At 45.9% G+C, this 25843-nt stretch overlaps 1 protein-coding gene across 5 annotated transcripts in view; it reads left to right on the top strand.

The window, feature by feature from the left end:
• PHC2 (polyhomeotic homolog 2) overlaps positions 1 to 19367 on the top strand; it is a 646847-nt gene extending 627480 nt beyond the window's left edge. For 4 of the 5 annotated variants that reach the window (XM_078643027.1, XM_078643026.1, XM_078643028.1 and 1 more), the window contains one exon: positions 13565 to 19367. In XM_078643027.1, the coding sequence (XP_078499153.1) occupies positions 13565 to 13719 (155 nt within the window). In that variant the 3' untranslated portion in view covers positions 13720 to 19367. The remainder of the gene's footprint in view (positions 1 to 13564) is intronic. The other variant, XR_013594766.1, reaches the window with a different exon arrangement.
• The last annotated feature ends 6476 nt before the right edge of the window (positions 19368 to 25843 follow it).

The following is a 25843-nucleotide window of genomic DNA, read 5'->3' as shown; positions in this document are numbered from 1 at the left end:
TCTCAACGTGGACATGCATAGTGACCCTGTGGAGGAAGACTTCCTTTTTGACACATTCACTACTGCAGAAAAAAGTGTCAAAACGCTTCCCATGTTATAGGGAGATCTAAAACATGCACCTGACATATTTAAGAACACAGCCAGGGCACGGGTAATCAATCCCAGAATTGAAAAAAAGTATAGACCAGCTCCTACAAACCCTACTTACATCAAGGGCCAGTTGCCACTAGACCCACTGGTGGTGGCTAACGCACGAAAAAGAGCCAACTCTCAGACAACAGGGGAAGCACCTCCCCCTGACAAAGAGTCAAAAATTCTAGTGGCATCAGGCAAAAGGGTAGCTGCACAAGCCTCCAACTCATGGAGGATTGCTAATACACAAGCCCTACTGGCTCGTTACGACAGGGCGCACTATGATCAGCTCGAAAGCCTTATGCAACACCTGCCCGAGCCTTTTAAAGCACAAGCCAATGATCTCATCCAAGAGGGAAAGTTCATATCAAACGCCTCCATCAAATGTGCGCTTGACGCTGCAGACACCGCAGCTAGGTCAATTAATACTAGTGTCCTCCTACGCAGACATGCATGGCTGCGTATTTCCGGATTTAAGAATGAGGTGCAGTCCACCATTCTTAACCAACCTGTCAATCAGGATTTTCTTTTTGGCCCTGCTGTCGATACCATTTTGGACAAAATGAAAAAGGACACAGAAGCCGCAAAATCTATGGGTGCATTGCAATTTCTGCAACATAGGGGCTCCTTTCGACGCTCCTCATACAGAGCAAATACACGAGGGAATGCTTCGCAAACATCTACCTCATACAAAAGTAACACACAAGGTTCCTTCAACAAGAACACAACCAGGGGAGGTTACAGAGGTAACCGTAATAATGGAAGAGGGCGTGGAGGCAATAACACCAGGGCCTCCACCGCCACAAAACAGTGACTTCATTACGCTGCCTCCAGACCACTTAACACCAGTCAGAGGCAGACTACAACAGTTTCTACCTGTCTGGCACGCAATTACCACGGACAGGTGGGTGAGAGAAATTATCCGGTCTGGTTATTGCCTAGAACTGACTTCTACGCCACCAAACATACCACCCAGACATCGTCCTATGTCCTCAAAACACATCACCCTGCTACAACAAGAGGTGAAATGCATGCTGGAAAAGGGGGCCATAGAGCAAGTCCCTTTCCACCAACAAGGGACAGGAGTATACTCTATACTTCCTTTTTCCAAAGAAGGACGGTTCCCTCAGACCAATTTTGAACCTCAGACCCCTAAATCAATATATACTGTCAGAGCACTTCCATATGATCACATTACAACAAGTGCTCCCGTTGCTACAGCAAGGAGACTTCCTAGCAACACTGGACCTCAAAGATGCGTACTTTCACATACCCATCCATCCAGCCCACAGAAAATACCTCAGGTTCACAATAGAAGGTCAACACTACCAATTCAAGGTTTTGCCCTTCGGGGTTACCACGGCTCCAAGAGTGTTTACAAAATGCTTAGCGACAGTGGCGGCACATCTCAGGAGGCAACACGTCCATGTGTACCCTTACCTGGACGATTGGCTAATACAAGCAAAATCGTACCAAGAGTGTGCAGCACACACGTCCCAAACAATCCAGTTGCTACACAGCCTAGGCTTTTCAATCAACTACACAAAATCGCACCTGCAACCTTCCCACGTACAGCAATAGCTGGGAGCCACTATAAACACCTCAGTGGCAAAGGCATATCCAAACACAGCAAGGATAGCCAGCATGCAGATACTCATTCGCAAATTCCTGCCACAACACTCCCTGCCCGCTCAAGTCTTCATGCAGCTCATAGGCATGATGGCCTCCTGCATATTCATTGTTCCCCATGCCAGACTCAACGCGCCCATTAAAAGAATGCCTAGCACGGCAATGGAACCAGGCTCGTGGACAACTAAAAGACCTAGTGTTGGTAGACAGTCGCACTCACAACTCTCTGCATTGGTGGATCCCACAAAACCTTTCCAAGGGGCGACTGTTCCAAGAGCCGGTTCCACAACTAGTACTAACAGCGGACGCATCACTGACAGGCTGGGGAGCCCACCTACTTCAATACACAGTACAAGGGCTCTGGACAAACAAGCAGAAAAAGCTGCATATCAACCAACTAGAGTTGCTAGCGATATTCCTAGACCTAAAAGCATTCCAGAAATACTTGTACAGCAAGACTGTGTTGATCCGGACGGACAACATGACTGCAATGTACTATATCCAGAAACAGGGAGGAACACACTCTCCACAGCTGTCCCATCTGGCACAAAGCATATGGAAGCAGGACACCTACCAGGGAAGGACAATCAGATTGCCGACCTGCTCAGCAGGCACAGCCAACAACTACACGAATGGGAGATTCACCCCCAAGTTCTCCAGCCATTCTTCAAAGAGTGGGGTCACCCAGAAATAGACCTGTTTGCCACAAAAGAAAACTCCAAATGCCAGTACTTTGCCGCCAGGTTCCCACATCCGTTGTCACAGGGCAATGCGATATGGATGAACTGGTCAGGCAGATTTGAGTACACTTTTCCCCCAGCACCGCTGATCCCGCTGGTTGCACGCAAACTGCGACAACACTCACTCACGCTAATCCTAGTTGCTCCCACATGGGGTACACAACGTTCCTAGAACTTTCAGTAGTTCCTCATCAACGACTGTCCCTTGCACCCCATCTTCTAACTCAGAACCATGGAGAAATCAGACACCCAGATCCCAATCAGATGAACCTAGCGATCTGGCTCCTGAGGTCATAGAGTTTGGATACCTTAGCTTGCCCCCAGACTGCATGAACATCATTAGGGAGGTAAGACGACCTACCACACGAGCGTGCTATGCAGCTAAATGGAAGAGATTTGTTATTTACTGCAACAATAACCAAATCAACCCATTAGACACTTCCATACAAAACATTATATGTTACCTGCTGCATCTACAAAGATGTAACGTAGCATACTCTTCTATACGACTACACCTTGCTGCTATAGCAGCATACCTTCAAAACAGGCAACACCTTTCACTGTTCAAAGTACCAGCAATCAAAGCCTTCATGCAGGGTTTAAAATGGGTGATCCCCCCAAGACATCCCCCTTCCCCAGTCTGGAATCTAAACATCGTGCTTACAAGACTCATGGGACCTCTTTTCAAACCTCTAAACTCATGCGAACTACAATTCTTAACGTGGAAGGTTGCATTCTTAGTTGCCATTACCTCACTCAGAAGAGTGAGCGAATTACAAGCACTAACAATCCAAGAACCTTTCATGCAGGTACATGCTAACAGGGTGGTCCTTAGAACCAACCCTAAATTCATGCCTAAAGTTGTATCCAATTTCCATATCAATCAAGCAATTGAACTGCCAGTATTCTTTCAAAATCCATAGTCAGTAGCTGAAAGAGCCCTACACACACTAGATGTAAGAAGAGCTCTACTTTATTATGTGGACAGAACTAAGTCATTTAGAAAGACAAAACAACTATTTGTTGCTTTTGCACCACAACACAAAGGAAATCCCATTTCAAAGTCAGGAATAGCCAGATGGATAGTTAAATGCATTCAAATATGTTATCTAAAAGCTAAACGCACTTTAACCGTCCCCCCCAGAGCACACTCTACACGGGAAATGGGGGCATCCATGGCTTTCCTACGGAATATTCCTCTTGAAGACGTCTGTAAGGCAGCCACATGGTCAACCATACACACTTTCACTAAACACTACTGTGTAGAAGTGCAAGCAAAACAGCAAGCTGCTGTAGGCCAGGCTGTCCTCAAAACTCTTTTCCAAACTGCTGCAGCTGGCACAGGTGGCCACCGCTAGAGGAGATACTGCTATTCAGTCTATGCACAGATATGAATTCAGCAGCCCACATGCCTCAAACGGAATATGCTACTTACCAGTATGCATCTATTCTTGGCATGTAGGGCTTCTGACATTCATATCGCCCACCCCCCTCCCCGGTGCCTGTCGCAGCTGCAGCATTATCTCTGGCATGGCCATCTCTTACTTTCCTATCTCCATCTCTGCCACAATGGCGAAAAACAATCTGAGGATGGAGAGGATGCCCATGCGCACTGTAATCCAAGGGAGGAGTCACCTATCTCGTGATACTTCGAAGACTCTTCCAAGACAACAAAGTGCAATCATCCAGACCCAACACTAGGCGGAGATCTATGCACAGATATGAATGTCAGCAGCCCTACATGCCAAGAACAGATGCATACTGGTAAGTAGCATATTCCTTTCCGATCAAAAACACAGCAGGGTGGACCATCTGCTATGCACGGCCTCCCGCGGCGCCCCTCTCGGCTGATGGTTTGTACAGCTACAGGCCACACACATAATCCTTGCACTCAAAGCCCTTTGCTAAAGATTCCCCAGTGACGCGATTCATCTGATGAGTGATAACAAGTGTAAAGTGAAGTGTAAAAAGGCCACACCCACTTGGCGATGTGAATGGCCTCAAGGCACCATTTTTTTCAGATAAGCCCACATTTCCCACCGTATTGGTAATCAACTTGACGACCTCAGAAGGATCAAAAGGATGCCGGAATTTCACCCTCTGACTTGCACGTCACACACAGGTGTTAGCAGCGAGCGTCTAAGTAACTGGGCCATTTTTCGTAAATAGGCCAGCACTTGAATTGATATGTGGATTCTGCACCACAGTTTTTTACTAATTGCGGCCACTTAGGGATCCTGGTGTTGAACGATGGGATTTTAAACACTGCCAGCCTGGGCAGGCCACTGCTGATAAAATCTGAAGACTGCAGAGAACAAACTGTTAATGGCCGCCTTCCTGGAATCCTAAATATGTTCCATGTTGAATGAATGCGCTTACCTTGGAGAGTTTGATGGCCAGAGGTATGAGACAGAGGAGGAAGCACCACAATAACATAGCCAGGGAAATCAAGCAGACCACCAGCAACCCGCCCATGCTTACTGGATTCTAGCGCCTGGAGCGTGCAGTGCTCTGCCACCACATGCGGCGATCAGTGAATAGGTGTTAAAGACAAGTGCCGAGCAGTTGAGTTGTTGCGGTGTCAGATGCAGTTTAAGGACTCATGGTGAGTGCTTAGACGCCATCGGCATGGTTAGCACCTCCTCCTCTTCAGGTTCCTATCAAACATCAAGGAAGGCCTGGTGTCTCCCTGGGCAGGATTATGTAGAGGTTAACCCCATTCCCTTGTCCCTCCTGGAACGCCTGTTATTCTACGTCCCCTGTGTTGTAACATTCTCCTGCCACTCACACTACCACAGTTTCCATTAGATGCCCCAGGCAGTGCCAGCTAGAATGTTTCTGAAGTACATTTTTTGTTCTATTTTGTGACAAATACATTGGCTATTCCTCTACGAGGTAGAGTGATTAAGATCTGTTTTTCTTTTTCCTTTCCTTTAATTTGATGCAGTGCTATACGCTCCATAACTGTCCTGCCTGCCATGTCACTGTTCTCGAGGATACCGGGCCCCTCCCCGGGCTGTCAGGGAGCTCGCGGCTGCAGCGTCCCCCCTCGCCTGCCTTTCTCTGGCTGTCGGTGATCTCGGCATAGCTGAAATACAGCTCTTCTCACCTTTTTCCTAGTTACCCTGTATGTGAGCTCAAATGTGTAGCGCCCCCTTCTCATGCCCTCTCTGGTGCCGGCCTCTTTTGCTACCCCGGGACTTTGGAGACTCCAACCCGTCTGCCTCTGTACTCACGCGCTGCTGCTGCTCCTCTCCAAGATTTCCTTCCACGTCGCTCTTCGTGCCTCTAGCGGCAGATTCCGCCAGACGATGTTGTGAGTTTTGTGTTGCAATGCTTTGGCTCCATCAAGTGGCCAAACAGTGTAACACCTATGAAAATCAGTGACACTCGGTTTAAACCGGGTCAGCTGATTTTCATCCAGTAGGGTATTGTCGGTCGGAGTCGGTTTTAACCGAATTCCGGACAGCCTAAGTATAGCCTATGGAAAGTGAAGAAAAAACTCCTCTTTAAGGGAGTAGGCTTCATTGTGGAATAAAGTAAGCTTAAAAATACTCGCCATTGTTTTTCTGCTACTAGCACTAGCAAGTCTGGACATCACTCTCGTTATGGCTCGATCAGATGCTTGTCCTCAGCGTTGATGATCTCCCAGTACCCGAAAGTGACTTTTTTTTATAGCCTGACTTTATTTATTAAGATGTCATCATGTTCCCAACCAGCCTTAGCTGTCCCTTTTCAGCTGACCACCATGAGTTTAGCTGGAGGGATTAAAATCTTGATAATGTTCCTGTTGTTGTTCTAAAAATGTCCTCCCAATCGAGCAGCCTCTTTCTCTTTCTAAGGTTGACCCATCCTGTTGGAGTAGTTTTGCTAATTCAAGCACTTTCCAGATCTGCATGTGACCCTCCTGCCTCCCAGAGAGGTGTGAGTTGGAACTAAGGAGAAAGGAGTGTATAGATTAGAAAAGGGAAGCCCAAAAATGGTACTGCTCACCAAAAGAAGAGAAAAAAACAATCTGAAGATAGTGACCTTGCATGTGGGCTTCTTGGGTGTACATCTGACACAAAGGGATGGTCATATCTGCCAAATGGTGAACCACGCCCAAAGAGGAGGTAAGAGGCCGTTCTGAACCCCACCATTAGATGGTACAAAAATGCAGAGCATGTGAATCTATAAAATTCTTCAAGATTCAAAACTACTCTTACTACAGGTAAGTAACCATTTATTTCATCTCATAATCTTGTTCAATAAATAAATGAATAAACAATTTCTTTAGAACATAAGACCTATTTGGAATTAATATTGCACCAATATTGAGTGACCACATTGCGAGTGCGCACTAAAGCAGACTTTTTCAGCCACCAACTAGATCAAGCAAAAAACCGTCCCCAAAAACTTTTTAAATTAATAAAAACCCAATGTAAGGATGAACCTCAGCGACTACAAGACATCATTCATACACAACACTCTTGTGAAGAATTCTCTACCTTCTTTAATCTAAAATCGGATAACATCAAGAAAGACCTCCTCAATTACCTAATCTTACATTCAAGTGCTCACACCAAAACACCCCTTACTCCTCCAACGTCGTCACCACAAACCACCTCAAAACGTGAACTAAAAAACAACGCTGCTTGGTCTTCCTTTGATACCTACACGGAAGATGCAATAGGCAAGATTCTCAACACCCTGAAGCCGTCCAATCACACCACCAATCCTCTCCCCGCTAACGCTGTTAAAGACCTAACCCACTGATTCTGCTGCTCTGGATCAAAATCAACAGCTCACTCCTTCAAGGCTGCATCCCGGACACCCTCAAAGTAGGACAGGTTTCACCCATCCTAAAGAAACCCACAGCTGATCCCACAGACCTAAACAACTATCACCCTATCACCAATAGCCCTACCCTGGCCAAGCATTTGGAAAAATGTGTACTCCACCAATTGACAAAACACATTGATCACTTCGACCTTCTGGACAAACATCAACCAGGCTTCAGAGCAGGGCACAGCACTGAATCAGCTATGACACATATAATTGACTATGCTTTACAAATAATTGATCAGAATGGTTCATGTCTACTCATCCCTTTAGACCTCTCCTCAGCCTTTAATACGGTCAAGCATGAGAACCTGATAGATCTGCTCAATCACAGAATGGGCTTATCAGGGTCAGTGCTTAACTGGTTTACCTCTTTTCTTCAAAACCGGACTCAAAAATTCAAGGTCTACAACTCTCTGTCCAAAGCCGTGCCAGTAACTTTGGGAGTCCCACAAGGGTCCGCACTATCCCCGACATTGTTTAATTTATTCATGGAACCACTTGCTGTTCTGCTGCAAGCATCCAACGTGCAATTTCACATGTACGCACATGATAAACAACTATACCTTAAGATTCACACACCAGAAGACCTCAAATTGCTTAACACAACACTTCTGAACACCCAATCATGGCTAGCATGAGAACCATCTCAAATTGAACGCATTAAAAACTGAATCCCTCCTTATAGCTCCTCCCGCCAAAATACCCCTCTTACATGAATGGTTCAAACATCTTACGGCATTCAATGTTCAACCAACCATTGTGGACTCGGCGAAATCATTGGGTATAACCCTAGATTGCAACCTCAACATGCATAAACACATTAGCAACGCAACAAACGGGGCAAACTACCAGATAAATACATTGAGGAAAATGAAACCATTCTTACCGATCAATGATTTCATGACTGCAGTTCAAGCGCTAGTTATCCCTAGAGTGGATTATGGAACTATCTCGCTCTGTGGCCTTCCCAAAGTTACAACAGCACCACTCAGAGCCTCCATCAATGCTGCAGCGAGACTAACGGGCTCAAAAAGAAGGTCCCACAATCTCCCCTGACTTAAGATCCTTTAATTGGCTACCATTTGAAGCCAGAATTCACCTGAAAATTGCCTGCATGACCCATAAGGCTATACACCACAATGCACCCAGCTATCTCACTCAGAAATTGACTTTCTCTGGCGGTACTAAATCCACAAGAAGTACTGAAAACCTATTACTGAAACCTCACCGATTCAACAAGACAAAAACTTACAAACGGTCCTTCTCAGGGATGGCACCTAGGATTTGGAACGCTATACCCCCAGAAACAGACGTATCACCTCTACGGCATTTTTCAAAAGGAAGTAAAAGCGATACTCATGGAAAAATTCACATGATCGATACCTAAAGAAACTATGAGTCCACCAGTACCTCCTCCAGTTTTCACGTTTATGACACTGTTCCAACCAGACCACCTTGTCACCACCGTTGCCACTACCTTGTCCCAACTGGGCTTTTCTGTTTTGCACCTTTTTGCTTTACTTTGCACAATATGTGTTGTATACGTAATCTACCTGTTTCTATTTTGTGTATAATTTTCTTCACTGATGGTAAAGCGCTCTGATATCCGCAAGGGTCTTTTTCGCGCTCTATAAAACTTTCAAAATAAATAAATGCGCTATGCCACCATTCTGTTAGACCGTAGCAGTGGATGTACAGTGCCACTTGAGTGCTTGAACTGAATTTCACCTCTGAAATAAACTCAGTCTAAATCTTGGCATAATTGGTTTATGGAGGACAAAGAAACAATCTCTGTAACATCTTATCAGTACATATGGGGTTAAGTTTTCTGCCACTTAACAACTAATGATTACTTAGTGAAACTAAAAGCAAAGTCTGTTGTTTCTGCCCATGCCATTGCTAAACCTTTTAAGATGTGCCCTGCTCCTCAACCACTCTATAGTTTTAAAAGTAAGTGAAGCAAAATTTTAGCCTGAAATGCTTTATGGTCTGGCAATGTTTTGAGAGGCTCCATAGTTTTTGGGTTAATCCCCAAACTGGCTGGCTCTGTATCATGTTTAAAACTGCTTAAGTCTATACCACAAGTACACATTCAGTTGGAATGTGGCACAGAGAACCTCTCTTTGCTAGCTAAAGTAGCTTATGTGAATTGTTTCTTCAAAACTGCATAATAGCTTATCTGGCAAGAAATTGTCTACAGGCGACAATATTATGGAACCCTTGGTCTGCTTGCCTGGAACATTTGACTGCTAGGTTTGCATAGATGGCAAATTGGAATGGCCTTCCTTTCAGTGTTACATTTCTAAAGAAATATACTAGCAAATAAAGGCAAAGCCAGTAGGTCTCACCTTTGAAAGGTGATTGTAGAGCAAGTGGCTTTGTCAATTATTGTGGCATTCGAGGAGGAACCTGCATCGGTGGCCTCCAGTGCTCACATGCCTAAGAAGCATAAAGACAGGGGAACCAGTCACCTCCTTATGCTCCACCTCAACCACTCCCGCCTCCACCACCACCCCATACATCACCTCTATTTCCTCCACACCAGTCACCAGAGGGATCTTCACATTCCTCTAATGACCCTGGAAGCCCATTTGGCCCTGCTGACCCCTATGACATATCCTTTGGGCCACAGATGCTCCCTAAGGAATCGGGCATCGGGCCCCATGCCCAAAGTGCCACAGCTTCCAGGCCCCCTGTTGCCTTCAGGCTGTAGTTGGCACCGAACAAAGGACTCCGATTAAATAAAAAGACCTAATTAAGGGTGTCGAGCACCAAGACCGCAGACAAGAGTCAACTCCACTCAAAGCCGGATGCTCCGCCAATGCTGGCCCCTAGGTCACTCATGACTCTGAAGCCATCATTTCCATCAAGAACACACTCGATGACTAGCTCTGTTGGCTCAGAACAGCCGATCCTTCAAAGACTGCAGGAGAACGCAAAGCAGTAGTACCTGTTTATCTATCCCCTTCTTGGAAGGATATCGTTGAAGCCATCCCCCTCCAAATCCCACAGAGATTCTGCCTCGAAAGAGGAGACTGGCATGCAAGGAGGGACCTGCACCAGACGTCTCCAATGCCCAAGAAACATAAAGATAAGGGCACCAGTCTCTATGCTCCACCTCCATCACTGCCACCACCACTGTTACCAGGGCATGCTCAAGCCTGCCCCAGGAACATTCAGGTAACACATTATGGTCAAGCTAGTAAGACCAAGGATGGAGAAGTATAAACCCTGCCCTATTGGCCCAGTGTACATCAGGGCCATGTCCTGCCTGATGGCCTGGTTGTGCATGATGTCTGCAAGTTGGGTTCTGCTCAAGCTGCAGGTGACACCCAGCCATCTGATAAGGAAGTTGCACCTGGCAAAATGGTGGCAGTAGAGGCGGTGACCCTCTGGCAGATCGCCAAATCCACAGGATTCCTTTCTTGCTACGATAGGGCCTAGTGGGAAAACATGCTGGAGTTGGTCAAACACCTCCCAAAGAGTTAAAAAAAAGAGGGAGGAGGAGCTAGTGTAGAAGGGCAAGACCATCTCCACCATCCGTTGCACAATCAGTGTCATTGACCTCACCTTGAACCACTGGCTTGACCATTCTCCCCACCCAAATCACATATCACCGGTTTAGCGAGGGGGGGGGGGGTGGGAGCGACTAACTTCAAAAGCAGGGCAGCACCCACACTTACCCCTGCTCTCAGCACAATTGCAAGAGATCTGGTACTGGCTGTAATCCACAACATTAATCTTTTTGCGTAGTACCTTCCAGTAATGGACAACGACTTGGGACACCTGCTCACCAGGATTTGTTTACCACTCCTGAAAATGCAAAATGGCCTGGTACCACATTCCATGGTCAATGCAAAGTTGATGAACTTGTCTAGGATCTTTGCCTATGCTTTTCTGCCTCTTCACGTCCTTCCGTACGTGGTTCAGAAGATGCAGCAAACATCTATAAAACTTATTCTGGTCGCCCCCCACATGGCCAGACAAGCTTGATAGACGGCACTCCTAGATGTCCATAGTCCACATGAGAAGTTCCTCAACAAGATGGGCCTTCTCACTTGGAACCAAGGCCAGATCAGTTATCCAAACATTAGGCCTGCGCGATCTAGCAACAGAGATCTACCTACGCTTCCCACAGGAATGGATGGACATTCTGTAGGAATCTTGTAGAACTACCACGTGGGCCTGACATGGTGCAAAGTGGAAGATGCTTGTCCACTATTGGCCTCGCCAATCACCTGAACCCTCTTAATCCCATGTCCATGACATCACCTGCTGTCTTCTTCATCTGAAAAAAGAAGGCTTTGCTTATTTATTTATTTACGGGTTTATAACGCGCTAGGATCACCTCCCAAAGGAGTATCTCCGCGCCTTTGGCAACCTTCCAGCACCGAAAAGTGGGTATCTACAATGTACACTAGTTTTGAAATAAAAAGGTTTTTAGCTGTTTTCTAAACGGGAGATACTCCTTACAAAGTCTCAGGGAAAGTGGGAGACTATTCCACAGTGTTGGACCAGCAATTGAGAGGGCTCTGCCACCTTGCCTAACCTTTTTTGCTCTCGGGACCTGCAGCAGAGCTTGTTCACTAGATCTCAAGGATCTCAAAGGTTTATAAGGGAAAAATCTGTTGGACAAATACACAGGGCCCTTCTTCTGAAGACACTTGTGTATAATGCAACAGATCTTGTACTTCACAAGATCTGTTGCATTATACACAAGTGTCTTCAGAAGAAGGGCCCTGTGTATTTGTCCAACAGATTTTTCCCTTGTAAACCTTTGAGATCCTTGAGATCTAGTGAACAAGCTCTTCTGTATCACTGCATTTAGCTACTATGGTCGGGTGCATGCATAATGGGAAACATTCCTCCCTCTTTTGCATTCCAGTAATCAAGGCATTCTTCATAGAGGACCTCAGGAGCGTTATTTATCAGAGTCCCTGCTGCACTGATATGAAACCTTTTAGCTCTTACCAGACTTGTACACTCCTTCTGCCTCCTGCCCCTCCCCCCTCTCTCATCTTTGAGCCCTTGGATTCTTGCCTATTGCAATTTGTCTCCTGGAAAGTAGCTTTCCTTGTAGGCATAACATCCCACAGAAGCAGCAGTAAGTTGCAGGCTGTCACACTCCAAGAAACTTGCATTCATGTCCACAAGGACAGGAGAGTTCTCTGAACGAACCCGATGTTCTTCCACAAATTTCCCCTTTCCACCTTAACCAAACCATAGCGCTGCCAGTTTGTTTTTTCTGAAGCAGTCTAGGTCGTAGAAAGAGCCCTTCACACCCTAGATGTTAAGCATGCTTTAATGTATTACATTGACCGCACCAATCCTTTCTGCAGACCTGATCTGCTATTTGTACCATTTGTGAAACCTCACAATGGCCAGCATCTTTCCAAGTCTGACAATACCAGATGATAGTCAAGGGCATCCAAACCTACTACACAGCTAAAAGAGCCCTCCCTGCCTCCCCCAGGGCACCCTCTACATGCAAGGAGACAGTATACTTGGCCTACCTTGGTAACACCCCGATAGCCGACATGTAATCCAGCCTTTTGGTCAACCCCACACACTTTCATTAAGCCCACCCACAGGCTTTGGTTGGCCAGACAGTCTTTAATACTTTCATTTCAGACATCTGCATCATCTACACGCTAGCCACCGCTTGTAGGGAGTACTTTACAATCTATGAAGTGTGTGGATGGTCAGCTACATGTGCTGCGAATGGAAAATATTATCCTGTAAGCATTTGTCCGTAACTTGTACTGCTGGAGATTCGCATGCGTCCACCCTTCTCCCTGGAAGCGTGCAGCACATTTGCATTTCTTTTTTTAGGTACTTTTTTAAATTTAACTTCTACAATACAAATGGTACGCCATATTATGAAGTGAGTTATAGGGAAAACCATAATTGTAGAAGTTTTGGCATGTTAGTAATGTAGTAAAACGCAGCCAAGAGTATTTGTTCTATGAAAATGTTCTGCATTAACAAGCTTTGTACAACCATGACATCAAATGCTTATAATGATTTGGCTGCTGTATGGCAGAAACATACCAGACTGATGTGAATCTGGAATGGGTAATGAGATCCACAAGTACAGCAGAGGTAAGTAAGTTCTGTTTGTCTTGTTGCTTTCTAGTGAGTGGCATTATGTCGTCACAAGGCTTTTGTTGTGCTGTGTCTTTACCTCAATATTTTCTTTGCATTCCTACTCACACATCTATCTTTATTCTGTCACCCAGGGTGCCAAGAGATCTCAGAAGAGTTTCGGTCTCAAGAGATCGATGGGCAGGCACTCTTGCTGCTGAAGGAGGATCACCTGATGAGTGCCATGAATATCAAGCTAGGGCCAGCACTGAAGATATATGCCAGGATAAGCTCGCTGAAGGACTCCTAACAAGCGGAGGAACTGCCCTCGTGCAATGAAACCTTGTATTGCGCTGAGAGAAAAGTCGGCTCATGTTGCCCATCCCCCGCATTGGTATGGCTGATCAGTCTGACAGCAGCTGTGCAAAGGAACACCAGGGCTTCACAGCTACAGATTATAAAAGCTAACTTTGTCAGAACCGACATCGGGTACTGGTACATGCATCCCTGGTCACTCGTGGACTGAGAGGTTTATGAGGAAGCAAAACCATCAGTCTTAAACCGCACTAATGTTGGGGGTATCTGCAGCTTTGTGTACGTGTGGTCTGTCCACACAACTTCAGTTGGTACTTTTCCCTCACCTGGCCTCAATTATTTCAGATTTTAAGTTGTAGCAGTGGCCAACGGGTAACCCATTGGGTTCTCACAAGTGTATTCCAGTGATTTAAATTATCTGAGTATCTTCAGTAAAAAGGAGGCAACGCACACAGTACTAGAAATGCTGCAATGCTGTCAGTGCCTGACTATTGTCAAAGGTAATGTGACAGGACTTGTGTACACGACTCAGGACTTGTAATAAAACAGTAGCAGCACTTCTCTGCAGGACTTATATTTTATAACACAGGGCTGACACATCTGTGCAACATACAACATTTGCAAAAAGACTGCAGTGTCACAATTCCCATGATGAGAAAATCACTCAAGGAAATGGACTGTCGACATAGAGTTGGAGGTCTTGATCGCTACCATGTGCGCGCATTGATATTGGGGTGATTTTTCTAAATGTTACAATTCTATAAATGGATAACAGAACATGACTTTAACTGTCATCAAATTATTTATTTTTTCCCAAAGCTTTGCCACATAAAAAAGGAATTTGATGTTGCACCACAAATTATGTAAAAGTTGACATTTGGTATCTAAGAGCTAGACTATGAATTATAATTTTAATGTGCTCAGTGGTGAGAAGATATTTCTTTTACTGGAGGATGTGGACACCGAGCATTTTCCTTCTCAATGATGAAACTAGCATTACACAAAGAGTAAATATGAAATATGTTTATTCAGAAGGAATACCTTTCTTTTCCAAGATCTGGACACTGGTGGCTTTTTCCAAGAAAAGCAGATCTGAAAACATATATGCTACTCCAAACCAAATACATATTTTCCCAGGTTTTTGTCAATTCACGTCCAATTTTACTCTTTTCCACTTCTTGCTCAGAATTGCTTACTATTTATCGGACACTAGGATCTCTAGTATTCCCCTTTCCTTCATGTAGCCTTTTCCTGTGCTTTCTCATTCACATGTGGCTCTCAATGTCTTGGGGATATCTATTTTTGCATCTATTATTTTCTTTTTTCACTTCCACTTTCTTCTGTTTTTGAACTCCCTGAGTGGCGTCATCCACCAAAATATTCGATTCAAGTGCTAAAATCTGTAGACTGCCAGCAGATGATGTATATGGCGGCATATGTTGATTCATGGTCTAAAGAACAGACTTTCTTTTCTAGAACGGCAGACAGAGTAAAAAAACAGCATGTTGGATATCGAATAAAAGACCTTTAAACTCCAAAATAATGTGGAGAATTGTAAACATCAAGCAATTTCCTCCATAACAAGCACTGTATTTGGCAGGCCAGATTATGTAAATTAATCAGTTTAAAAAAAGTAACCTTTAATATGTTTACAAGAGTGCAGGATTAAAGAGTAGACATTGAAAGCATGTTGGGAAGGTATGGGCTCATTGCAGCGATTATAAACCTTGATGATGGGTCCTTACAGCGCAGATCAGTAGCGTGTAAAAATATGACAGTAATGGCATATAGGCTTTAGGATGGATTGTTGTTAGAGTGCTCAGGTTGTTGTACGTTTACAACCACCTTGTAATCTGTGGTTTGGGGCTAAAAATCCCCTCTGTTATGTACATTTTGTGGGTCTAGGTTTCACGACCTCAGGGACATTGGTGCTACCTTATTCTTGCAGACAGTGCTAGCAATGCAAAAGCCTTCCTTCCTTGCCCCTCACCTGGATTGAGTGACATGGAAGATAGGATAGTTTGCCAAACTCCTGACAAAGGAACCTACCTGTCTTCCTAATCTCCTTTCTCTTATTTGCGGTGGCAGACAAAAGAACAAGTAGCTTCTCACTAGAAAAATTAAGGGTAGAAATTATGCAACAGGTTCAAAGAATACAGAATGATTCTGGTCAGGCCAGGAAACTACAGTTCTATGGAATTTTGAGTCACCTAGTGCACTGCAAGGATATTTGGTGCTCCAGGCAAAATAAAAAGTTGCTGCAGGACTGGACCACCCCTCAATAACTAAGAAATGTTTGGGCTTTTTGTTGTTATTGGGTGCCAACTTAGAGTGATGACCTTAATCTACTGCCTTGCTTCACCTTCTGGAAGTGTCTGCAAGGAACAAAAGCCCACAAAAACCACAGGCCTCGTGGTTTGTTGCCCAGTTTCAATAGGCCTGCTGGTCCTATTACATTAATGCAAACAATAAAGGCAGTGGTACTTCCTAAGAAATATTATGGTCGCCCTTTGTTTGAGACACAGATTTTAGGTTTTTGTTTCAGCATCCTTCATATTGCTCTTTGGAACAAGAACCGTATCTGCCAGTGACTCCACTCGTTGGTAGATTTGAGGCTTCTCAGAATTCTCAATTCTGCAGGACAGTCTTATATATGTGGAATTTGTTCGGAATGCCATTGTAAGAACCATATGAAATTAGGACTCATTGGAAGTATACCCGAAGTAGAGCAAGATTCAAAATGCGTGTTCCATTATATTAAATTAATTATGATTTAAAATGGGAGCATTTGAGCTTCAGGAGATTGTTTAATGCACTCCACCAGGTATGCCAGCCAGACAATCAATGGTCAAATATCTATTGTTCAGTATTTTTTTTATCCTCTTCTCATCAAAGGTTGACTTGTTCATGGATTCAGAATTGTAAAAGCAAAATACTTGGTTTCGCCACAAAACACAAAAGCCAGTGCATGTTCAAATTCCGTGGTTTTATGTCCATTGGCAGCTGGTTCTGGCCTTTGGTACTTAACACTTTTTGATCACCCTAAATTTGAAACAGCAGAAAATATCTTGACCTACAAGTGCTCCTGTGATTAGAATAGAAATGGATATTTGCAGCGAAGCTTGTAATACATTTTACCACACCAGCAATGTTATGGGCATAAAGCTGTGGGCATTTTTTTTACCCGTGAAGATGACGCGTCATCTTCATTGGAAATATTTAAGTATCTGTATGTAAAGGATAAGAAAGGAGCCCTATGTTTATAGGGGCCTGCTTTTCTTGCTTTTGGAGATATTTTAACTGTATGTCTGTGTAATAAGGGAGACCCAAAGGTTGCCCTTACATGCACAAGGGTTGCTTCCAGAGACTGACTCCATCTTCTTTTGAGTCTAGATCTTGGTTTTGTTGTGATTTTTGTGTTTGTTTGTTTAAATGGCTGAATGGGACAATTGAATTAAAGTTTTGGTGGGCCTCTACAGGGAAAAGCACCTGTTACCCATTCTTTTTTAGTGGGGGCTACAGCTGAATGGCTCATTGTTGGAAAGGGTTTGCAGGTGAAGGGAGAGGCGAGCAAGTCATCTGCACTTGTAATTCTTAATTTGTTAAGAGAGCAGATCATTGAAATGTACTGTTCCATCTGCAGATGAGAATGAAGACATCATATTCCCTTTGAAAATGTATAATAGAAGTATTGTGATCTCGTAAAGGAAATAAATTATAAGAGGTATGGGTGTTGACTGTGCTATCTAGTGTACTTGCATCTAATTCAAAATGGGATATGTTAAAAATATTAAATAGACCATTATATGTGGCATACTTGGAAAGAATGTCACACACCACGTATTGTGTGATATTGCTGTCATTCCATCTACTGAGGGGCAGGGTGCAATGTTTTACCATGACTGGTTATACTAACTGTATTATAATATGGATTGATACAGTTTAAATGATGGAATTTTCATTCAGACATTTATTCTGAGGATTCTTGTGAAATGTTTAAATTTTACACTGAAATTAATTTGAAGAGATTCATTTTTGGGTCTAAGGTGTAAAGGCACTTGTGCCACACTTGGTCAACATACCATACACATAATCCAAGTGGTTGTGGTTCAGTCTTCCTGGCTTCTTTGTCTCGGGAACCTTCAGCCATTAGCCTGAGACCGTGTCAGTAACATCTGGGTTCAGCCCACAAGATCGACATGCCTGAGGGATAGGGGAAGGCAAAAAGCAGTTTTTTTTTAAATCCGCTGCAAAAAGGTTTGCATCTGCCAACAGTTTCACAGATTTGCATCCTTCTGCCCCAAATTAAAAATGGCAAAATGCTGGCAGAATGCACAGCTGCACGAGAAATCATTGCTCTGTGCAGCGAGGGATGCATGAAACGAAGATTTCTTGTGGTGTCCATCGTTGTCAGGGGCCAGACGACTAATTACCATAATTGTAAAGGCATTTAGTTAACTACATTGTCCCCTAACGTATCAGAGCATGTTCCCTTGTGACATCTGCATCCCAGGAGGACTGTGCAATCAGGCGCTGCAAACAGGCTTCCCTCTTCGGAGCATTACTTTCAAGAGTGCGATCAGGGCCCCGGATTTGTACTTACCTTAATGCAATTATCATTAAGGCAAATGCATATATTAAACTATTTACTTTGCCAATGCTGGCTGTGGCTTGCCACAATATTTGCGATTGTCATGTATTGCCAAATTTAAGGGCGGAGTTCAGTGGTACAGAAAAGGCAAATAAGTGATTACTACTGCAAAGGACTGGAAGGGCTATGTGAGGCATATCCTTTTCTGCACTGTATCCAGTATTACCCATGTAGGTCAGGCCCAGCAAAAGAAAATTTAATTTCTGTTACGAACATGCCTATATCTGTAGTAAAGCAGAAAAGACATCTTAAGTATTGTTTTGTGGATTTATGGTAGAAGACTGAGCCCAGTACTGTTGCCCATATATTGTTACTTGTACATCATCTCAATATGGCTGTTGGTCCCAACTCTGAATCTAGGAATTGGATTGGCTTGAAAATAAATATGTCTCACCCATCTTGTAGAGGTTTCATCTTGTCATTAACAAGAAGTATTGCCTGGGGTAGAGTGCCACCCTCCACATAGCGCAACAAAGTGGTTGCACCTGGCTCGCGTGCTCTCGGCCTGGCACACTTCTATCTGTTCCCTGCTACCAGACATACATAAATGATGGATTATTTTTAAAGACTCTATCTTATGTAAGACGGGGCTTTAAAAATAAATACAATTTTAAGTGTTTTTAAAGGAAACATTCCCTTTTATTGGTGGGCAAGTTAACATTATATTTTGAAACATATTTTTTTGCGAGAAAGCTTTGTGTATCTTTTAAAGCAACAATAATTTCTTCGATGTTGAGAGTCTGTTGTAGGTCCTGTTCACTACCTGGAAATGTCCTTGTATCAATAGTTGTCTTCTTACCAACATCAGTATTCTCCTTCAGTTGGTATTGCAATCACTGGACTGCTTAGGTGTCCAGCCTCTGATCCTATGAACGTTTTTTACCTATAAAGAGCTGGTAACTCCACTGGTGCTATCCTTTCTGGACTCATGTCAGGGTTCACATGAAAGTTCTTTATACATTTTTTCTAAATAAACATGTAAAACCCCTCAAGTTTGGTTGTTGTGCTTTTGGTCTTTTGTCTTGATGTGCTGCTGTAGTGACTGATGTTAATTTCACTGCAGGCAGTTTCTTTTGGAGAATGACAAAGAAATACGCGAAAATTGTATACAAGCTGCAACATATCCTGCACAACTTCTTAAGCGATACAAACTTATTTTTCACTGTGCCACATGTCAGTCTTTTGAAATTACTGGTACCTATGTGTTCAACTTTGGTACTATGTGCAGGTCACTTGAAGCTGAGATGGTTCATATGATCGAAGAAGTGGAAATGTGTCCACTTTACTAGAATCATAAAGTTTATATGAATTTGTGTTGCACAAGTTCAAATAATTTTGGCACAAGTACCAAAAATAAAATCACATTATTCATTAAAACAACATCCTCTTCTGCGAACATTCATAGTGGATTTTGCATTAATGGGGTGGTTCTTATAAGGTAGGGCTACACATACACCAGGGTTCTCGGTGTTCTTGCTTTTTCTGGCTAGACTGACAACAAATAAGATTTATTTTATAGAAAAAAAACTTGCACTCCACTAAAGGCATACATGGCACTGGTTCTGCTGATTTCTAGTTTAATGACCAGCATCATGGGTGGGTAAAGATATTTACAACTTGTGTTTTATGTCCACACTCCGCTGCAGTGAAACTTGATAAACAAGCAGCCAAGGCTTACTGTTGGAGATAGTAAGAGTTAGAAAGCCGGATAGAGTATGACACGTAAATAACACTCAATAAAAGCAGTCAAGGGGCGTGGCTTGCCTAGATGGCCAGGTGGACGTAATCCACTGTGGCTCCTATGCATACCCCCTACATCTACCCTGCCCTTCCCGAGGGGATGACCCTGGCATGTCACGGAGCAGCTTTTGAGCCAGAGCAGTGACTGATGGTGGCAGATCTGACCAACACTGATGCAGCGTCGAGGACGGTGGGCACCCTGTATCTATCACCCCCAGTGGACCTGTCGAGATCCATTAAGGCACCCAGTATGAAGTCGGCGACGATTCCCCATAACTGAAGAAAGCACTGAGTGTGACAATGCAAGTGCTGGGAACCTATATTAAGCCCCGCAGTTTGGCCTGAACTATTAATGGCTGCCCTCTGCCTACCTGGGGTGAGGGAGGGGGTGACACTAGCGGCAGCGGAAAATTTCAAGATGGTGCAGGGCTGACATCCGGCACATGTGTCCACTGCTGGGTGGGGCCGTAAGTTAATTAACCCCTTCGGTGCTCATGACGAGCTCAGCTCGTCATGAGGTACACCTCTCGTGTGCTCATGACGAGCTGAGCTCGTCATGACCACACCCGTTTCTATTGTGGTCCAGCACAGCAGAAGAAGAACTCGAGCAGCCAAGGTGTTAAGTTACTGGTGCACACTTAGATCCGGTGATGAAGTCATTGGTGAACAGAGGAGCAGTCACAATTGTCTAATAGGGATATGGTACAAACCAGTGGTTGCTGGTGGCTTTAAAAAGTGATGAGATATAAAGGTTGCTATACAAATTATATCAGCCCTAGAGTTATGCGAGCTACTGAAGTCTGCAGTGAGATGCCTGCCTCAAGCTCAGCTTGAACCCGAAATGAGCCAAATTTGTAAATGTAAATTGATATGTAAATTGATACTTGTATAGCGCACTACTCACCCGCAAGGGTTTCAAGGCGCTTGTACGAATACGCTGTGGAACCCATCCTGGCTTTCCCTGTGAGGTGTCCACTCCTGGGCACCCCAAAGGTGGAGGCCAGGCATCCTTAGCGTTGTGGGCGCCGTTGTGGAGATTAAGCAAGCTATTGCCCAGAGTTGCAGAGTGGGACTCCATGATTGGAATAGGCACCGAGGCGAGAATTATCAGGTCTGTGGAATTTTGAGCCCAAGACCCGCCGAGGCGGGGAATTGAACCCTGGTCCCGGGCTAGACCTCTGCATCAGGGTCTGCCGCTCTAACCATTGAGCCACACTTCTCCACTTTGCAGGTGGCTTCTGCCCTTATAACCTCATGTGCCAATAATTGAAGACCGTACCACCAGTTGTAACATCCGGTGTTGCCTACGTACCACTGAGGCATGGATGACGGGGCCCTGTCTGCATCGTTGGCCAACCCACGTAATCTACCCCACTGTGAACGAGACATAGCATCCGCAATGTCATTGTCCACTCCCAACACATGCAATGCTTTGAAAGAAATGTCATAACGCAAGTATGCCAGCACAAATACTCATCAGTTTTAAGACCTGCACATCCCTGGCAGACTGACAATTAACTATCTCCACTACAGCCATGTTATCCACCGAAAACAGCACTCTCTTGTGGGCCAACTCCTCCCCCCAAAGCGTCACTGCCACCACCAGGGGAAAAAGCTCCAGAAATGCTAGGCTCCTGCTGCTGTTGGGCTATTGTTCCGGCCATGGTTCCACTCACCACTTCCCTTGCCAATAGAGTCCAAAACCTAGTCTACCCGCCGCATCTGAAAAAATGTGGACTTCCCACTCTAGATCACTTCCCGCTTTAGCAGAACCCCAGTGAAAGACCGTAGAAAGAAACACACCCCACATCCGCAAGTCTTAATTGACCCCGTCTGATAGCCGGACGTAATGATGGGGCAAGTTTTTACCCGGCCAAGCACGGCCCAACCTCCTGCAGAAAGTCCTCCTGGCCCTGACTACCCTGCAGGCGAAATTGAGGTGCCCTAACAGGACCTGTACTTCTTTGACCTTGATTTTCTCTCGTGGCAGCCCAACAAAGCCAACATCTTGTCCGAGGCAGCTGCACTTACATTTTTACAGAATCAATTGCAATTCTCAGAAATGCCAGCTCTGTGCTAGGGCCCACTGTTTTCTCTGGTGCCAATGAAACCGCGGGATCTCCTATTAGCTCTTGGAAACTTGCCAGTGCACCTGGCAGCCCGCGGAGCCAGGTAGACCCACAAAAAAAGAAATCATCCAAGTAATGTGTCACCAGCCGATGCCTTCTGCACCATGAAAAAAGGAGCTGAAACATTCAAACAACGCGCAAGATATAGAGCAACCCTTCAGCAGTGCTTTGTCTATGTACCACTTTCCCTCGAAGTGGATGCCCAAGAATTGAAAATCCTCTGGGTGGACTGGAAGCAGCCTAAAAGCGGATTTCACATCGCACTTTCCTATCGGTGCCACTGTGCCCGCCATCACTACCAGTGACATGGCTAAATCAACCGAGGAGTAGACACTGTGGCCATTTCCTCTGCAATTAAATCATTCACTGACCCACCTTCCGGCCACAACAAGGGCTGGATCCGTCTAAATTGGCCCTCCTATTTCTTGGGGACCACCCCAATTGGAGACACAATTACATTCTTCATAGGCCAATCTGAAAAAGTGCCTGCCATCCAACCTTCCTCACCTCCTTGTCCAGTTTGCCGTGCACTGCCTGCTTCTGTTCTATTGGTGAGCGCAGATTATCCGCCCGCCTCCTGACCTGAGGACCCGTGTAACCCAACTGAAACCCCTCCCAAAACACTTCCAATAAGACCCCAGCCAGAACTCACAACTATCTAACTTAACCGCGGAGTGCGAGTCCTTTGGCCCAGCCCCCTGTGTTCCCCTACCTCCCCGTGCGCCTGCCAACTGCTGCTGCTGCCCCCCCAAAATGACACCCGGGCAGCTGCCAGTGATTTCCTCCTTGGTGGTATTCAACCCCGCTGCAAAACAGTTGACCATAGAGTTGCACCCTCCCCCGCATTTTGAGCACCTGTGGCGGCACTTACAATATTCACGTGTGTAAAGCCCTTTATTGAAGTCCAAAAAATTTCCTCCGGCCCCCTGTTGACTTACTCGTGCTACCCACCCCTCCCCTGGTGGAGCACCCCTGAAAGGGGCGGTAGACTATGGGCAATCTGCTGGCAGTGAAAATTGTCTTACCGCCCTTCACTGCCCAATTGTGTGTAGCCACATGTCACTGTCTAGTTGCCCCAATTTTGCCTCAGGTTCACATGCCAGTCGTGCCCTGAATTCTTCGTCGTACTGGCCCATGCATATCCTCACCCGTTATTTGTGCCTTCCAGATGACGTCCATTAATTTAAACGCATCGACGTAACGCTCCGGGTAATTTTTGCAATATACGCTTGCGTAAGTTAGGAATGCCTATATCCAATTTTCAAATGTAATGGGAACCTTCGGCCTCTTGGCCAGATCGTACTCTTCCTCCTTGGACCCTTCTTTGAACCTCACCTCCCGATGCAGCAATTTGAGCATCTTTACATATTCCTCTTTCCATATGCACTCCTTTGTGGACAGTGTAGGGTGTGCCTCTAAAGGTTTGGTCACCCCATATAAGGTAACTAATTAAACTAACTCCTTGCTCTCAGGGCCCTCCTTCTTAGCCTCCTTATTAGGCTCCTCCCCTTTGTCCTTCCCCATAACGGAACTACCTTCTTTTTTACTTAACCTCAGGCCCTCCACCTCACTGGTGCCTACCCCCACATCCGACACATATTTCCCCTTCTGTAAATGACCCCGCCACCATGAAGCTCCCCGACATTCAACTTGATGGAAACCATCTCATACGTTCCCATCATGCACTCGGCCTTACCTGGCTCCAAGGACAGTGCCCGTAAAAATGCAGTACGCCTTGCCAGGTGTCTTGATACTTTCGGCGCTCTCGCTGGCCTCTCTGCAGGCCACCATGCCCTTGCTGCTCTCTCCGCACACCCCTGCAACACACTAGGAACAACATTAGAGCTCCCCCTGTCTCCTTTGCTATCATCCTCCCTTAGCCCGCCTTCTTCAAGGCTATCTTTATCAAAATCCAGCACCTCAGTTCTATGCCCAGGCACGCATGTACATCTAGCAGCAGTGCCCCTTTGATCGCTACGCCCTTAACTGTACTCTGGGTGTCCTGGGGAGGCTGACTGAACCCTTCCGGGCTGCTTTGGCACCGCTACCCGCCGACTGTCCATCAATCTCTCTCTAGAGGTCGTGCAGGTCCCGTAAGATGCTGGGGCCAGCCAGGACATTCTGAGCCTACTTGTGCTGGCCACAACGGGCTCCTTGGCCGATATCTGGCATGGTGTTCTGTGCCCAGCTCTGTCATCGCCTCGGCGCAAGTGAGTCAATCCCAGCTCTGCCGAGCCAGCCTCCCTGCGCCATTCGTCGCCCTGCAATAAAAATGGCTGGACTGGTGTGCTGGTTCCTGACCTCATTCCCGATCTCTCTGCCATACTCTTCCTACCTCTCCCCATCTCCTTGCCTATCTACACCCGCCTCAACTCCATCACCTGCTCGCCTTCCTCCTCCCCGCTCCATTGCAACATAGCTGCGTTGACCGCAGACGCAGGCCCCTAAACCAACGCTGCCTGCCCACTTACCTGCTTGCCCTGGCCTTGACTCAGGAAACCCCCCTGCCCTCCGTCACTGGAGCCCCCTTGTCCCACTGCAGGGATTCCTGTTTTGCCAAATCGGCATCCAGGTGGGCATCCCTTTCCCCATGGCTTAAAGACATCAAGACCCTCCATGCCCCTGGGTCCCAAACCAAATCCTGTTCCTCAGGTGCCTCATCCTCCTACCCCCACTCTTGTCCTTCTACCTTCCCATAGATACCCCCCTCCTGCACCCTATACAACTCGGGTCCAGCCTCCAACCCTCACTTTCTCTTACATCCCCATCTACGATGCCGTCTGCCTCTCCATGCAACTCAAACACCACTCTCCCACTCAAGTCCTCTACTCACCCTCCCACCTTGTATTCCTCTTGGTGTTCATTACATGCTGCCCTAGCGAGCTCCTCACATGAGGCAGCCTGCTGGGCCCGGCCCCGGCCACTCCTTGACTCAGAGCGGGTCAGCGATATAACTGACGCCGCTCTGGACGAGCCCCGGCTCTCTCTCGCAGCCCTATAGACATGAACACCACGTACTGGAGCCGCGCTTATCTTTCCCTGCTGTGAAGCTGTATGCAGCCTCACTCACTGGGGGCAGGGCTTGACCATGCCCCCCGCCTCGACTCTGAGCCGGAGCAGCAGAATGCAACCCGAACCCGCTCGCCGCAGGCCCCGTGGGGCCGCTCTCCTCGCATATTAGCGGCCTCTTACACTTACTCCAGCATTGTGGGCACCAGCTGCAGCCCTTCATTTCCTCGGCAGGGAGCATGACGCTATTGCCACGGCCACCCCGACTAATGCCTGGGGGGTAGCAATAAGGAATTCCTCACTGCATTATTGGATAGATTGGTGCCGCATGTTCTGAAGGCTACTACATTTCTACTGATAAGTGACTTGAATCACCATCTAGAGCTGTCTTCCAACTCAGACGCGGCCAATCTTATTACATCAATGGAATCCTTGGAGCTATCGCTAAGAGTCACCAGCTCTACTCATAGGGCAGGTCACATGCTAGACGCCATTTTTTCCAACGTGGGCGATCTGGCGGTTGAGCCTCCCCAACCTCTGGACTGGACTGATCACATGGCTTTAAGCTTTTCACTCCCATCTTTCCACCC

Source organism: Lissotriton helveticus, chromosome 5_1, assembly GCF_964261635.1.
Source record: "Lissotriton helveticus chromosome 5_1, aLisHel1.1, whole genome shotgun sequence".
Lineage (NCBI taxonomy): Eukaryota > Metazoa > Chordata > Amphibia > Caudata > Salamandridae > Lissotriton > Lissotriton helveticus.
Note: the sequence above shows the minus strand (reverse complement) of the source record. Positions and strands in the feature narration are given on the sequence as shown.